We start from the raw sequence: 17,591 nt of genomic DNA, 5'->3' as shown, positions 1-17,591 counted from the left end.
TTTGTATCTGTACTCGGCACAATGACAATAAAGTTCAATCTAATCTAAACACATGGTAATGAATGACCAACGCTCTCTGCCAAACAACAGACAGTCGGAGTATCATGACTCCTGTTCCAGAGGAGATGTGGTAAGAGCGCTGCATCAGCATCCAGAGACTGGAATCACTGATCCGAAGGCATGACTTCAATTCCCTCTTGGAGTATGACAAGGAGGACATGAGTGCAGTATTGCAGATCTAAATCTGGAAATATTGGATATAACACACACACACACACACACAGTACAGGAGGAACTCAGCAAGCCAGGCAACATCTACGGAAAAGAGTAAACAGTCGACGTTCCAGGCTGGAACCCTTCATACGGACTGGAAAACATCTTTATGACCCTTGTGAAGGGTCTTGGCCTGTAAGGTTGACTGCTTACTCTTTTCCATAGATGCTGCCTGGCCTGCTGAGTTTCTCCAGCTTTTGTGTGTTGCTTTGGATTTCCAGAATCTGCAGATGCTCTCATGTTTGGGATATCTGAACGATGTAGACTTATAGATGCTTCAGGCAGGAATAATCCGGTGCCTTCAAGGGTTTAGGAAAGCGCTGCCCCGAGGCATGACTTCAAGTCCCACCATGGTGTTAGAGTGAGTTTTTCTGGGAAAATGATTTGTTTACACTTAAGTGACTTTGGCCACCAGACTTCTATTTGACAAAGTACTGTAGATTGAGTCCACAACAATGCACTTCCTAAAAAGGTGTGAATACCAGATGCTTCAGGCACCGTAGTTTGACCAGATGCTATAGTTTTGAAGTCAGTATTATCTATACATTATAAATATTAATTGTCTTCTATGTTAGCACGTAAAATACCAAATAAATGTATTCTGGATTTAATTGCATTCCTAAAGGCTGTGGATACCAACCCAGACATGTTGGCGTCGGAAGGATAGAGTTAGGTGGTGTGATATTTCGTATGTAGTTTCAATAGGAAGCATTGTCTATAACTTTTTAAGCAGCGATTGCCTTTGTGTTTAGCATATAAATATCAATCCCACATTGGGCTAGCAGACCTTTCTACCGAAAATGTCTCCGTCTGTAAGATGCCTGCTGTACCTTGTTGTATTGAATAAAGAAGCTGCTTTGTATCTACCAGTGACTCTGTCTCTCCAGTGATTTCATCCACGCTACAACACATGGTAGCTGGAGAGAATTTAAATTCAAGTAATTGAATATATTTGAGATTAATCAGCAACAATAATCATAAAGTTAAAATAATAAAAGCAATAAAGTAAAAATCGAACTGATTCACTGACGTCCTTCAAGTGGAATAAATGTTGCCATGAAGCCATGCCCGACTCTAACCCACTAAAGAGGCTTACTCTCAATTACATTCTAATAGCAGAACAGGTCTCTTGGTTCAGGGGCAATGAGAGATGTGGAAAAAATGCTGGCAATGATGCCCACATCCGATGAATAAATAACGTAAACACTCATGGGTAGCCAAGCAGAACGCGCACAGGATAAAAAAAAAAGCAAGCTAATTTACTTTGTCCTTTTCAACAAGTAATTTCTCTAGCATTAAATTCATGGCTAAATACCACCAGAGAAAATGCTTTTGTTCCCCAGTCTTAAGAGCATCTGTTTACTTTTATTAATCAGCAAAGGTCAATGAGATAAAAATGGCTTCCTGAGAACTTGCAGCCTACACCATATAGATGGAAATCCCCTCAGCACTCTCAATTGTGTAGAGCAACGAAAATAAAATGGCGAAATTTAAAAAAAATTGTCAGCATCCTTGTCATAGGAATACAACATGTTTTAGCAAGCACATTTCTCCGCAATCCGGGTATGTATTAATCAGTGAGAACACAATGCAGTAAGAGGCACCAAAAGACCTTACTTTTTCAGTTCCACCCTGTCATCTGGTGTAAGCTTGGAAACGTCTCCATTCATTTGGTGCAAGTTTCCGTACCTGTGAGAAAAATGAGTGAGATTGTAACAAATGAGTTAGGATTATGGGAGAGAGAAGGATTTGAAAGCTTTAAGGTCTGGGTAGAATGTCTTCTTCATCAGATTTGATCTGTAACTCTCTGCTGGGTCAGTGTGGTGATGTACAATTCAGATCCCAAGGGGTTGCAGAATTTGGCTAGAGGTCTCATCTGGATTAGCTGGACTAGGGCAAATGGTAAATCACTCAGTCTGGGGTACACTTTCAGCATCCAAATAGCCTTTTGCCATGCAAAAAAGCCAGGTTTCAGCTTTAGTAGAGTTACTAAGACTATCAGAATGAAAACACTGGCCTCTTATTCAACCTTCTTCACTTCAAGGATACCAAAGGGCACCTGTACCCCACCAGTGAGTCTTTTGTTAGTTTTCTTTTTGCCAAAGAAAAGCTTGATGGAATCTGTCAATGAAAAAAATATGGCAGTGCTACTCACACTGGGGCTCCACACCTTTCCTCATATTAACCTGCGACACCTTTTGCTTTCTCCTCACTGCATATGAAGAACTTGCTTCAGCTACAACTCATAACAGTGAGTTCCAAATCAAATTTACTCCATGGGAGAGGAGCTTTCCTGTTATTTCCTGCTTACATTTAGGGCCCTCGATGTCTGGTCTTTTTCACGCAGAAAGACATCCTTTACATTGAACCAATCAAGTCTTTATGCAGCTTAAAAGCTTCTATCGGGTCACCACCCCCAGCCTCCCGGTTCCAATGAATAGAACCTCAGCCTGTTCAATGGCTCCAACCACTTGTCACTGCAGTTACCTGTTGAGCAGTAGGTCCAACACTTGCTTGGTTGATGCAAAGGCCCGGTAGGTGCAGAGGAAGATGGTGACGTAGGTGGAGTCATTGCCTTTAAAGGCCGATACCAGATATTCCACAAGTTTCTCCAGGGTCCCGGCCTTGATGGTTCGCACTTTGCACGTTTCATACAGGTTCATGGCAGACTCACTCTCCACCTGTTGAGAAGAGGACGGGCATGTCATGTTGGCCTGCAAAGCTGCCGGGGTGAGAAGCATTAGACTGTGGACGGGACTTCCTAGCTCTGTAAAGCAAATTGAGACCTCAGTTATCACTGCTGTGGATATTGTTTAGGTTAGGGCAACGTAAACTTGTTATTCTTTGCTGCTTGGTACTCCGCTAACAACAGCAACACACCATTAAAACCTGAAATACAGCTCCCTCGATGACTCAGGCAAAGTTATTAAGGGAGGGGCTGAGTAACACGAGCCAGTGACTGTTCAGGCAGAGCTCGGCTCAGATGGGTCAGTGGTAAGGGAAAAGGGCGTCTCACGCTGCGCCAGTGCCTGTGGTGTGTAGCCATTATCGCAATGCCAGAACGCGCCTGCCAACTTGTACACTGTAAACTTCCACACAAGGCAACACGAAAGCCTGACAAACAACATGAAAATAAGCAGCATTGACAAAACGCCAGGAGGAATTCAGCAAGTCAGGCAGCATCTACGGAGAAAAATAAACAGTTGCCGTTTCAGCCCCCTTCCTCTTCAGCCCTGCAATGTCAACAATCCATTACTCCTGATCCCAGTCCTTACTCACTCACAGACATGCCCATCCACGCATCATTAATTCAGTAATTTATACTCGTTTACAGTAACCAATTAATCTACCTGCATATCCTTAGGATGTGGGAAGAAAGACGGGCGTGGATGGGAACGTGCATGCTCAGGAACGCCAGGAGCTGTGGGTCCACATCAATCTCTGCCCCCACCCCACCCCTGAATGGTACATGGCTGCCAATCCCCATGTTGTACCAGGGCCCCAGCTCCCTGCTCGGGTGAGCATGAAGGAATTCATAACACTGCACAGAAAGTGGGGACCATCACTCTTCAGCCTACACCTAAAATCCAGAGCCAGCTGCTGTGTTTCCTATACACACCAGTTGCCCTGGCTTCAAAATTACTCAATTGTAGTTGGATGCTGTGGGATGCCCAGAGGTTATGAAATGTGTGATAGATATGCAAAAATCTATCGCTCTTTTCCATAAATGCTGCCTCTGACCTGCTGAGTTCCTCCAGTATTTTGTGTGTGTTGCTTGGATTTCCAACATCGGCAGATTTTCTCTTGTTTTAGATATGCAAATATATTCCTTTTCTTTCCACAGCTTTAACCTTAATGATGGCTCAGAACATTATTCTTGATGATTTTATTGTTAATGATGACTTATTTCAAAAAGGGGTTAACAGCAGCCTTGAGAAGGTACTGAGCGGAATGGAGGAGTGTGCCCCTGGCGGTGTAGGAATTCGGGCACTGATGTGTCGGATTACTGCTTACCCCGAGCCATCGCTGTCCTTTGCTCGCCGTGTGGTGCACCTGCACTCTCCTCAGCGTTATCGTATAGATGGCGCCATCTTCCGTCTCCTCGCCGATCTCCTGCGCTGTGCTCTGTAAATGAAAGTAACCTGTGAGTACGGTGCCTCAAATAGCCAATGGATCTGCTCATGTAAGTAAAAACAGAGCGGGTTACAAACACACGGCGGCTCAGGCAGTATCAGCAGATGCAGCATTTCAGGTTGATAAGCTCTTTGGACAGGCTACTCAATCTGCTGAGTTCCATTTTCATTTCAGATTTCCAGCACCTGCACATATTTCGTTTTTAAGTCTGCTAAGCCCCAGGTGGACTGTGTACCTGTTAACGGGACAGAGTGCGGACCAATACTGGGACACGGTGGCCCTCAAGACCCAGGCAGCTCAGTTAGATTTGTGCCAAGCTATTTTTCTACTTAGTGCCTTGCTCTGAACATCTTGGAGAGAGCCGTTTTCTGAAACTGGACCTCGAATCAACACCACAGGATTTAATACCTACTCTCAACTTGAGTTAAAGGTAAATTAGTGGCACCTTGGTTAAAAATTCACAGCCATCTATCTCTCAGGCTTTTCAATAGCACAGAAAGACATTGAGACAATACTGGATATTCTCAAGGAGATTCTTGGTGCACCCCAATACACCGCTTTGATAGGTGGGCTAAACCAGGTGAGAGTAGCTGGTGGCCTCATACCTCGATGAGATAGGGGTACGCCTGTCAGCTCTGGCAGACTAGGTGGATGAGATCTGCAGCAAGGTCCAACGGCTAGGAAGGCGGTACTGTGACGTTCCACGGAGGGCGAAGGGCATGACAAGGCACAGAAGACGTCATGGTCATCCACTGCAACCAGATTGGACCTAACTTGTTCATAACCCTGGACCTGGACGTCCGAGGTTGGGAGAGTGGAACTGCCCCAGTGCAATGGCTTTTCCACTTTCACAACTCTCCTGCACAGGTTTCCTGTTATCGTCGGACATGACGGACGACCACCACGCTAGTCTGTGGAACAGCAACAAGGTGGGTGACCGCGGTACTGAACGTTGTGCTAGCATCCGGGCCTAGAACTTTCAGGAAAAACTAGGAGTACTGCAGCAACGTCAGTGTGGCTAACAATGAAAACTGCAGTCTGACAGTTTGTTCTATGCACCAGTTTAGAAAAGGAAGGGGCAGTAACAAAGACAGCCGGTAAATAAAAACCTCCATAACAATTGTGTTCAGCATCACCTCTCCCACTGGCTTAGTAAAGTGATTTCTGGATAATTAGCGTGTCGCCTGCAGTTTGACTCGTCCTAAATATTAACAAACAGAGAGGCAGCCATGGGAAAGTACAGAGGCTATTGCCATGGTGATATAAGCACAATATTTCTCTGGACAACCCATTAAAAGCCTGCTGTTGCAGACAAATTGAGATTGACATCTCATCTATAATATGCCGCTGAAAGAAGTGACCTTCTTGAAATTTCAAAAGGATACTGAAGAAACTGATAAAAATTGGCCCAAGCAAATTAGTTGCTCTGGCAACGGCTTTAAAATGGCAGAGAGGGCTGTTCCATAATTGGGTTGGACCTACTGACATTTCATGTCCTCAGTATAGAGGATAATTCCTCAGTGCTGGTTCAATGTTAGGACACAATGAGCAGATCTCAGTCAAGTACTTGTTACGGTGATTGCAGAGAAAAGGGTGATCTCAGGACTGGCAATTACTGACAGGTTTTCACAATACAAAGTCTACTGACAGACTAGCTATCTGGATGGCACTCGAGGGCCCACCATGAAGCAATATACCAGTGAGAGGAAAAGTGGCCAACGTCCGGAGGTTGAATCACACAATCCACTTGACTCTGACACTTCCATGTAATCAGTTAGTCATACAGCAAGCATTTTATCATGAAACAGCGACACCGGAACTTTCCTTTTCCTCAATGTGGGGGAGGTGACCTTACCCACTGGTGCTCTGCACAGACAACCCTCCAGTGCTTCTGCAGCACATCTAGTCTTCAGAGTGAGCCATTTGCAACCCTTGGATACAGACTGCTCCGTTTTTTTGGAGACCTCGTCCCAGGAGACTCATTGTTTCCTCAAACCCACACCAAATCAAAGGGTGCTCAGCTCTCAGGAGGACCCAATCCTGAGGTATCATCATCAAACAGCGGGAACGGAGCTGTGACCAACATGCCGGTGCCAATCAATGGGTACCGAAACCTATTCAAATAAACTATAATGAATTACTCTCTCATCTCGCATTTCATGCACCTGGTTGCATTAAAAAGGGACCAGCTAAGAATCCAAAGATGACCCTTCAAAAGGCAACTCACATTCCACCTGCTTTGTTATATCAAATGATCAATTTTCCCATTTAGGCTGTTATGAAATTTATTCCAGGGAAGTAAAAAGTTGTGCGACTCTCAACATCTGTGGTGCAAAGGTCAAATTTAGAGATAATCCTTAACACAGCCAGAGAACTTTTCTGCTGTTTTATCCATGCTAAATCGGGGTTACTGCCTGCCCCATAGCTCAGTTACCACATTACTGTGGGCCCTTCTACCTGCACCCCGGGGATGTAGAGACTGCAGGTTTGGAGGACACCATCAAGTTACTGAACTGAATGTGGAGGGCATTAATGATTAGGGTGGTTGATGGGAGTCCCAATCAAATGATTGCTAAGTCCTGGACGGCAAAGGACTGCTTGATTGTTGTTAGAGCTGAACACGGAGTTTACTGTCACGTGCCTGAATCAAGCCTGGAAGGTGCTGGAAGCAAAGGAGTGAATACTCGTCAAATATTAACAACCCATTATTGTGCGCATGGCTTCCCCCTCAGTGGGTGCTCTCTTACGCATGCACTCAATTAATCATTAAGATCCTTGCTTTGCTGGGCTTGGGTTGAGAGCAATTTCCATTCACTGCCTAAAATTAATAATTGATTGGAGGACAAAATATTACTTTCTGCCACAAGTGGAACTGGACTGCAAGAGAACTTCAGAGGTCTTAGAAGCCCCCTCAGGTTGGCATTGTAAACTCCACTGAGTTTCTCCGCTCCATCACTGGCAGCCTCACCTTCTGAGTTAGCAAGTTAACCTGCCGCTGTAAATTCCCACTAGCATGTAATACGTGGTAGAATCTAGAGAGAAGCTGTCAGGAATTTAGAAAGAATAACAGAAGTTTAATGTATTTATAGTCAACATGGACTCAATGGGCCAAAGAGCCTATTTCTAGACTGCATACCTCTGAGGCACAACAGACTTTACCTTCCCCTAGCCTCCGACTCTCCTTTCTACTTTTGAAACTCCTTAAAATTCACTGCTTTGTGATAATTTATCCCAAACTCCCTCATGTTGCCCAGGTTCAATTTTGTTTGGTAACATGGCATGTGTGGGTTTTCTCTGGGTGTTCCAGTTTCCTCGCACTGTTCAAAGACGTACCTGGTGGGTGAACTGGTCATTGTAGATAGTCGCATGATTAGATTAGGGTTAAGCAACACACACACAAAATGCTGGAGGAACTCAGCAGGCCAGGCAGCATCTATGGAAAAAGGTACAGCCGACTTTTCGGGGCGAGACCCTGCGGTAGGACTGGAGTGAAAAAAGATGAGTAGATTTAAAAGGTGGAGAAGGGAGAGAGAAAAAACAGGTGATAGGTGAAGTGGGAGGGGGAGGGATGAATAGCTGGGAAGTTGATTAATGAAAGAGATAAAGGGCTGGAGAAGGGGGGTTTGCCCCCCTTTTTCTTTCTTCCATGGCCTCCTATCCGCACCTATCAGACTCTCTCTTCTCCAGCCCTGTATCTCTTTCATCAATCAACTTCCCAGCTCTTTACTTCATCCCTCCTCCTCCCGGTTTCACCTATCTCCATGTGTTTCTCTCTCCCCTCCCCCCTACCTTTTAAATCTACTCCTCAGCCTTTTCTCCAGTCCTGCTGAAGGGTCTCAGTGTGAAATGTCGACTGTACTCTTTTCCATAGATGCTGCCTGGCCTGCTGAGTTCCTCCAGCATTTTGTGTGTGTCGTTTGGATTTCCAGCATTGGCAGATTTCCTCTTGTTCTAGGTTAGGGTCAAGTTTGGGTTATTGGGGGCTGCTGGGCCGTGCACCTCTAACTAAAAAATGTCTCCAAGAAGTTGTTCCTGAGATGATTCATTGTGTTACAGAAGGCAAATATATACATGTGCCGTGCTTAATGTTACCTTGTGGAAATGATCTATCCACAGATAGAGCCTGGTGAGGGTGTGACCTCTTACGATCAGTGTTCTGACCAACTTCTAATTAAAATGGAGGTTGTGCGTGAAATCTGTCAATAATTAAAGAGACTGGTTCCTTGAGAATTACAGCGTCCATGCAGTATTGAGACCAATGTCTTTTTTAGTTTGGCTTTGTCCCAACACAATAAAAAGCTTACCATGCAATCTCTGGGAGGTATATAACAAAACCAGAACTGGATTTATGCAGGAGGTGAACCACATACTGTAGACTGCATTAATTTGCAATATCAACACTGCTGCAGGTGCTTCACGTTCAAAGTTCAACGACTATTGCATGTGCAGACAGGGCAGGCATTCTGTGCCCAATGCTTACCGCAATCAGGAATGAGATAAACGTTCCGTCTTAACCCAAGGAAGGAATCAAGAAAAAACTCCCTTATTCTGTTTGCCTCCGGGAAACCTTTGGATCCATAAACACCTAACCAGCTATTGCTATTAAATATCACATTGGCAAAGCAACCATAGTTATTTGCCTTGAGCTCATATGACCTTGACTATACCTCCTGAAAGGGTAATAGAAGCAATCATTACCCTTCAACCATCAGACTCCTGAACCAGTGTGGATAACTTCACTCATCTCAGCTCCGAACTGCCTCCACAACCTATGCACTCATTTTCAAGGACTCTACAGCTCATGTTCTGGGTATTATTTATTTTTGTATTTGCACAGTTTGTCATCTTTTGCTCATTAGTTGTTTGTGCATATTTTGCTTGTATGTGATTTTTCAACAATTCTGTTGTATTTCTTCCTTCGACTGTGAATGGCCACAAGACAATGAATCTCGGTGGTGTATGGTTACTTTGAGAATAAATTTACTCTTAAGCTCCATGAAGGAATTAGATAACTATCTGGAGTGATGTAATTTACACGGAAAAGGGAAACATTTGGACTAATTAGGTGGCTCTGTCAATGAATCATCACAAGTCAGAGGGGTGGAAGAACCTGCTTCTACAGTGTGAGATTCTACATTTGACCCAGCATCATATCCATTGATCAAAAAAAGCAGTTGGGATAATGAGATGATTCCACTTCCCATTCCCAGGTCCTCTGTCTGGCCTGATGACCCTATGCAGGTGCAGTTTTGAGGTTCCAATTCCAGCTCCAACTACTGAAGATCAAAACAAGTAACTAGATATGGCTTTGTTTTAACTTCCTGTTGAAAAGAAAACTGCTCAATCTCATGATGAAACAGCCAATGGTTTTTTTTGTTTTATTTGCTTGGTGGGGGAAGAAGCAGATGTTACTTTCGATAAAGCAGCAATTGTACTGTTGCAGTTTACTGCATTGTATAAAATAAACATATTTAAAATTTCCAAACAACTCCTTACAACACACAAGCTGTTTGCTTGTTGCTGTCCACCTTCTAAGGGAGTACAAGCCAAATATATGCATCTGGATCTCGGAGTTTAACCCTTTAAGCCACAGAGCTATCCTGGTGCACTCTGAAGGCCATGTTATCTTTGTGAAGAGCAGCACCCAGGACTGAACATGACTCCACTGGGGTCCAATGGAGTCAAGCACGGTTTCACCCTTGCGTTCCAAGCACTGAGATGAATCTGTGTCAGGCATTAGCAGAAAAAATCCTTCCCTTATTTTGACTTGACTGCGGTACGCGCGTCATCTTGAAAAGAAACCCTTAAATAACATGAAAAGGTCAATCTAAAATATGACTGTCCTCTCTTCTCGGATGCTGCCTGAGCTGCTGAGTACTTCCAGCATTTATTTCAGAATTTTGGCATCTGCAGTTTTTTTTTTCCCACTGAAGGAAAACCCAAACCTGCTGAAGGTCACAGTGTCCCTCATCTATTGCCACCAGAGTCTAAATTTGCTTTATCATTGCTCTGGGATACATCAGATACACAGCCTTGAAAAGTATTCAGCCCTCAGAACTATTTTCACATTTTACTGTCTCATTTTCTAAATTTAAAATAGATTGAAGTAGGATCTTTGAGCTAATCTACAAAACATTGTGCATCATGTCCAATCAAAAGAAGGATTACAAAACCTATCAATGATTTACTAAAAATTAAAAGCCAAATTGTAAGGCTGAAATAGTATTCATCCCCTTTGCAATTACTACGCTAACTTTCCTCATGTGCAACCTGCTGTACATCACCTTACCAATTCACCTGATTTGTTGATGTAGAAAATTGGAGGATCAGCTGTTTTCAATGAATTCATAAGAGTAAATACGCCCTCTCCCTGTAAGGTCCAACAGTGTGGTAAATTTTCAACAGACCAAACCAAAATGAAGACAAAAGAGCATTCAAAACAAGCAGGGAAATGATACCAGAGAAGCTCAAATCTGGGGCAGGGTACAAGAGCATCTCAAAGGCACTGAATATACCTTGGAGCTCAGTGCAGTCCACTGTGGAAAAGTGAAAAAATATAAAACTACAGCCACACAAATCTAATACTGCACATTAGCCAGGTAACACCATTCCTACTGTAATGTATGGTGGAGGTTAATCTGGTCAGGATTGATGGGAAGATGGATGCTGCTAAATACAGAGAGATCCTGGATAAAAATCTGCTAGTTTCTGCTAGGAAGTTTAAACTGGAGAGGAGGTTTGTCTTTTCAGCAGGACAACAACCCAAAGCACACTGCCAGAGCAACCATGGTGTGGCTTCAAATGAAGAAAATTGATGTCCTTGAGTAGCCCAGTCAGAGTCCTGACCTTAACCTGAACACTTCTGGAAATACCTCAGGATTGCTGTCCACCACTGCTCCCCAACTAACCAGGCACCGCGTGAGCAATTTTGCAAGGAGGAATGGGCAAATCTTGCTCCATAGCATTGTGCAAAGCTAATAGTGACCTATACTAAAAGATTACTGGCTGTAACAGCTATGAGAGGTGGTTCAACTAAGTACTGAGCAAAGGGAGATGAATACTTTTGAACTGCTAGCATTTCAGTATTTGATTTTTTATTTTTCATACTTTACAATTTTCCCTGTTTTTTGGGCTCTACTGTGAAAAAGGGAGCATGTGATTCTCAAATAAAAATTCTCGGTTAAATTGATCAAAATCCCTAATTGTAATACTCATTTATATGAACAAAGGATTGTTTTGCAAGGCCCTGTAGATAGCACACAGCGCAATATAAACTAAACATCTGTGTTTATGTTAACAGTTTCAATGCATAACCAAACCAAAACACTATCAAGAAATTTGACCTCCAGGAACAAAAGCTATTGGGAAAGATAGCCAAAAGTTTGGCAAAGGTACAGGTTTGAAGCACTCTATTAAAAGGGCTCAAGAAAGGGAAGGTGTTCGGGCTAGCCATCGATGAGGGAGTGAAGAAAGCTAGGTTTACAATGGACAAGTTTGACATTAAAATGAGAGACATTTTGATGAGAAGCAGTGAAAGTGCAGGACTTTAACTTTTGTTTCAGTTTAAGTAGGTCACCTTTTAAGAAATGAGCTTGGAATAGCCCCTATGGACATCTCTAGTAGAAAGTGAGAAAAGGAACTGACCAATTATTCAGCTTACACTTTCATATCACGCTTTGTGATGCCTGTGTTTTTACAATGTCAGCCAGTTTTAGAACAGTTCCACAAAATGTATCTTCCATGACTCAGACGGGAGCGGTTACTAATTTAAGGTCTGCTGAGTCTCTCGTGTTTGGGTAAATTCTGAAGAACCCACAACCGCAGAACTTCTGCAAATTGTTTCATGGTGAGTTGATGGAGCAATGCAAATACAGTCCTCCCCAACTCTGACCAACTTGCAGTTAGTTCACCTAGCTTTTAAAAAAAAAAATCCCTTGAGTCACATGTGGCTAGAGTTTCCCTGCTGTGACATCACACTGGTTCTCCCTCAGCAGCTGCTGTCACCACTTTGAGAAATGTTACCCAACGTTTAGCTCAGAATGCATCTAGGTTAAACCCAAAGATAGCTCCAACCACAAACTGCATTTATATATTGGCTTTCACGCTGTAAAACAATGACATTTGTGCCACAAAGATGCTTAGACAAAAACCGATTTCTCCACAAATACCCACATAACATGGGCTGGGAGAATGAGACAGTTGTTAATCTAAAAACGTCAATGGATAAACTGATTATGCGCATAATCCAGAACAACCTTCCCAGTGCAGTACCAAGCGAGTGACACACCGTTGGAATGGTTCTACATTGCTGGTAGGACCAGATGTTACATTGCAGAGAGCAGGTTTTGATCTTGCAAACCAAGTCATTGATGATTACCACTGAAGAGAGTCCATGTTGCTGGAGTGTCACGGGAGCTGTGAGCGATGGTCAGTAAACAAAATCCACTGACCTTACCCCCTAATGCATCTGGAGTTTGGATGAGAACAGCAATGGTTCAGATGACTTCCAGTTCCAGACTTTGAAAGTCGTTTATGGATGAGCAGATAGTCAACTAAACATATCAGACAAAGCTGGCTTCTTGGGACAGAAGCAGAGCATCCTGTTTGTCGCAAAGTGCAGCTGGGACATAAATGTTGCCCGAATACCTGGAGACTACAAAACAGGAATCTAACCTATGATTCCAGAGTTTGAGGTTCACTAACTTCCAGTAATCTCTTTATCCATTCCCCATTCTGGCACCCCCCCCCCTTACCATTTCTCTTCTCCTCACCTCCCTCTACTGAACCTTTTCCTCCCCTTTCTCTCATGGTCCACTATTCTCCATCAGATTCCTCCTCCAGCCCTTTATCTGTTCCATCTATTACCTCCCAGCTTCTCACTTCATTCCCCTTCACTCACTTATCACCTGCCAACTTGTGCTCCAACCCCTCCCACACCTTCTTACTCTGGCTTCTTTCCCCTTCCTTTACAGTCCTGATGAAGGGTCTCGGCCCAAAACGTTGACTGGTTATTCTTCTCCATAGATGCTGCCTGACCTGCACTGTCCTCCAGCAAGTGTGTGTATTGCTCTGGACTTCCAGCACCTGCAGAATCTCGTGTTTACAACATTTTTATCTACAAGCCACATCATTCCCACATTGAGCATTGAGACTATATATTGTTTGACGTCATTATTACACTACAGGATTCTCCTCTCCAACAACATCACACTGAATGTTTGCACACATGGACACAGAGTTGCAACTCAGTTCTTTGTCTGTCCAGTGTCATACTAACACACTCCAACGAGCCTGGGGCACTTTCTCCCCTCAACCAAAAAGAGTTTTTTTCGTGTGGATGTCAGCTGTGATCACTGTCCCATTTTTTTTTCCTGGAAAAAATTGTCTGTGATTATATTTACTGAATTTTTTCAGATTTATGGAAGTGTTCCTGTGGTGAGAATTTCCATCCATGGTGCAGTTTAGCACAGTGCAAACACACATACAAACACATTGCACACTTGATGACTTTAATCCCACACCAGTGAAAAGGAAACTTTGGACTTATTTTCCTTTGGAGCTTTATTGGATCTCCTTCTAAAGCTCCCCATCTCTTAGTACCTGTAGAGGCCATGCCAGATAAAGTACCATGGTTACAATAAATATTTACTGAATTCAAATTGAAAAGCATTACTCAGAAATGCTCCCTCATACGTTTACTTCCACACGTTCTCCTTTCCAACATCATTATACTGAATGCTTGCACACATAGAGACAAGGAGTTGCAACCAGATCAACTGACAAGTGTAACTCTGGTTATCTGGGGTGCCAGCTGTCTTGGAGATTTTATCCAAGTTGTGTGTGCAAACCTGGGTCGGGAGAATGGGCAGGGTGACAGAATGTGAGCGATATCCTCTACCCGAACATGGACACACCTTCAACTATGAGCTTCTCCGGAGATGAGTTCAATGTTTAAAAAAAAACAAGAGAGAAACAGAAACCCCGTCACGCACTTCCCCTCTATTGCCCAATGACGCCAAGATCAACTGCGTTCCTTCTCACTCACCCAAACCGCCTGTTAACCCATCTACCATTCACAAATTAGCTACTGAAACACAGAGATGAACTTACCCAAAATAGGCATCATTCAGACCACACCCAAGACCTACTTCATTCATTCAACAATAAACAGACTATACAATCATAAGACAAAGGAGCAGGATTGCATTAGGCCCATTGAGTCTGCTCAGCCATTCCAACATGATTGATTTATTATCCCTCTCAACCCCAATCTCCTGCCTTCTCTCAACCTATCAACCTCCACTTTAAATATACCCAATAACTGTGCCACAGATGGCTGCAGCACTTAATTTTACAGCTCCACTCCCAGTTGGCTAAAGAAATTCCTCCTCATCTCTATTCTAAATAGATGCCCTTCATTCTGAGGCTGTGTCCTCTGGTCCTAGATTCACCCACTATGGGAAACGTCCTCTTCCAGGTCTACTCTATCCAGAATGGAAGACCTTCACACATCTTCCATTTCATCACAGTCATCATAACTGGTTGGCTAAGCAAGAGAAATTGGCAGATCAAACACACCCTTTATTATGCAAGGCTGTTCCAAAGAGCCTTACAGAGCATGACGTACTTCTGATCAGAGCCCCGGTGTGATGCAGAAAGTCAGTGTCAATTTTCACTCAGCAAGCTCCCAACGTGCAATCACGTAACAATTATTTTAGTGACAGCAGAAAGAACTCTGCTACTCTTCGTCAAAATACATAATCTTAAGATCTTTCATACCCAACCAGAAATCACCTACAACAATACACTACTCCAACAGTACTGCACCAGAACTAACTTGAACAATGTGCTAATGCTACAAGTCTGAAATAAAAGGCAAAAATGTTGGAAATGCTCAGATCAGGCTACATCTTTGGAAGGGGAAGCAGTGTTAATATTTGAGGTTAAAGATCCTTGTTCAGGTTTGAGCATTAATTCTATTCCTAGCTCCGCAGGTTCTGCCTAAGTGTTTCAGTTCTGAAGTAAGATCTTCAGAAAGTAGTTCCCTTTCCACTGTTGCTGCCTGACCTGCTGGATGTTTCCTTCTACTTCAACTCAAGGATGCTTGCAAATGAGACACAAAGTTATGAACTTTGTTACCTAGTTGTTCCCAAGTTCAATTTGGATAATGAAGGATTTTATTGAGATCACATTTCCTGCTATCACTGATACAAGGCAACCCTTATTACTGAGTTAATGATTTGGTTTTAAAATTCTTGTCAAAATGAAATCTAGGAGGTGGACAGACTGGAATATAAAAAATGAGCTGATCCCCCTTTTGTCAGCCGAGGTTCTCCGTGCATTTCTGATTCACGTTCAAGGTCACATCACGAAAGTGGGGACCTCAAGAAATTCAGCAAGTCGGACTTTTGACTCAGGACACAGTCAGAAATGTAAGAAAGCACTGTCGCCCTTTAACATCATATTCAACTGTAGCTGTCAAAGTGTTGAACTAATTTTTTTAAGATAATACGTTCAGAGTACACTATCAGGACAGAGTGTTTGTGTGTCACACAGCATTATTAATACTAAGAAATAAATTTTTCAGAAGTTACAGGGTCATTTTCAAAGCTAGCGATCTAAAAGACTTTTAGCAACATAAAGGGAACCTTCTCTGCTTTGTTCCCCATCTCAGAATAACTATAATGTCAAAGCTGCTGGCTACAATATGAATTGATAACTAAATACAAGTGGTATTCTTAGAACACCTCCTTCTTGCACTACCGGATTTTCTTCCTTCCTCAAGTTGATGACTCGGTCATACAGCTACTCCCCGAAACCCTCAATTATCCAATCTTGATTGGTGAGTTTCAACAGTGAGCATGATGGGGTACTAGACTGCCGAAGAATGCACACAGGCTTCCAACTACCCCATACATGCACACATACCTATCCACCCCACCCATGGCACTGGAGGCAATCTGAATTTGGATGATTATGCCCCCACTGTTGGGAAGTGGGAAGCGGGAAGCGAATCCATTTCAATCCGGTGACCAACTTCTCAGGGCAGAGAATAACAAGCAAGAGCCTCAAAGGAAAGAAGCAATCTTTCACTCTGGTGAGGGCTAGGAATAAAAATTAAAGGGAGTAGAACAGGTTCATGAGAGCATGTGCAGTGTGCCAGATAACCCATCTGCTGACGCATATGTGCCTATGACAGCTGAGATAGGGCTCTTTTTCGAAGAGTCATTCAAAGAACCAAAGTATTCCATTATGGTAATAGCTTTCTGATTCCCATTCCGACATCCAACGTGTCCGTTCATGGCCTCCTCTTGTGCCACGATGAAGCCACACTCAGGGTGGGGAGCAACACCTTATATTCTGTCTGGGTAGTCTCCAACCTGATGGCATGAACATTGATTTCTTCTCCTGGTAAAAAAAAAATCCCCCCCCCACTCTTCCTTCCTCTATTCCCCACTCTGACCTTTTACCTGTCTGTTACTTCTCGGGGTCCCCTCCTTCTTCCCTTTCTCCTATGATCCACTCTCCTCTCCTTGTCAGATTCCTTCTTCTCCAGCCCTTGACCTTTCCTATCACCTTTCAGCTAGCCTCCTTCCCCTCCCTCTACTTTTTTTACTCTTACATCTTCCCCCTTCATTTCTAGTCCTGAGGAAGGGTCTCTGCCCAAAACGTCAACCGCTTATTCATTTCCATAGATACTGCCTGACAGGCTGAGTTCCTCCAGTATTCTGTGTATGTTGCTTTAGTTCACTATCATCTTAGTTCTGAATATTTGTGGAATGCACAATAAACAGAAACAACAGAGTTTCGGTACCAGAGTATTCTCAGCATACCTGGTTACAAGAAGCTGGCCAGTTTCGGAACGGAAGAGCTGCCCAACATTCATCAGACAAAACAGATCAACAACTTTGCAGAAACTATGTATGTTGAAACTGTTAACCACCTCAAGAATCCTCCCAAGTAAATCTAAAGTATCACTTATCTCCAGTCAAATGTGTGTGCATTGTTGAATACATTTTGGTTCTTATTTCCTGTCTAGTGTCTCTCAAGATGATTTAGTTCTGTTGGAGTACATTTTGATCAGTATTAATAATGAGACAGTTTTCATTTGGGCACCCGTTGGCAGAGTGGGTAACACTCCTGTCTTTGACAGCTGAGTGTGCACCTCAAAGGAGACATTCTGG

At 43.3% G+C, this 17,591-nt stretch overlaps 1 protein-coding gene across 4 annotated transcripts in view; it reads right to left on the bottom strand.

The window, feature by feature from the left end:
• LOC140186225 (ral guanine nucleotide dissociation stimulator-like) overlaps positions 1 to 17,591 on the bottom strand; it is a 155,614-nt gene that overhangs the window by 22,714 nt on the left and 115,309 nt on the right. For all 4 annotated transcript variants that reach the window (XM_072240223.1, XM_072240222.1, XM_072240221.1 and 1 more), the window contains exons 2-4: positions 4,288 to 4,398; positions 2,761 to 2,954; positions 1,891 to 1,962 (exon numbers count right to left, since the gene is read on the bottom strand). In XM_072240223.1, the coding sequence (XP_072096324.1) occupies positions 1,891 to 1,962; positions 2,761 to 2,954; positions 4,288 to 4,398 (377 nt within the window). The remainder of the gene's footprint in view (positions 1 to 1,890; positions 1,963 to 2,760; positions 2,955 to 4,287; positions 4,399 to 17,591) is intronic.

The sequence above is a fragment of the Mobula birostris genome, chromosome 22 (genome assembly GCF_030028105.1).
Source record: "Mobula birostris isolate sMobBir1 chromosome 22, sMobBir1.hap1, whole genome shotgun sequence".
Classification (NCBI taxonomy): domain Eukaryota; kingdom Metazoa; phylum Chordata; class Chondrichthyes; order Myliobatiformes; family Myliobatidae; genus Mobula; species Mobula birostris.
This window is presented reverse-complemented; position numbering and strand designations above follow the sequence as displayed.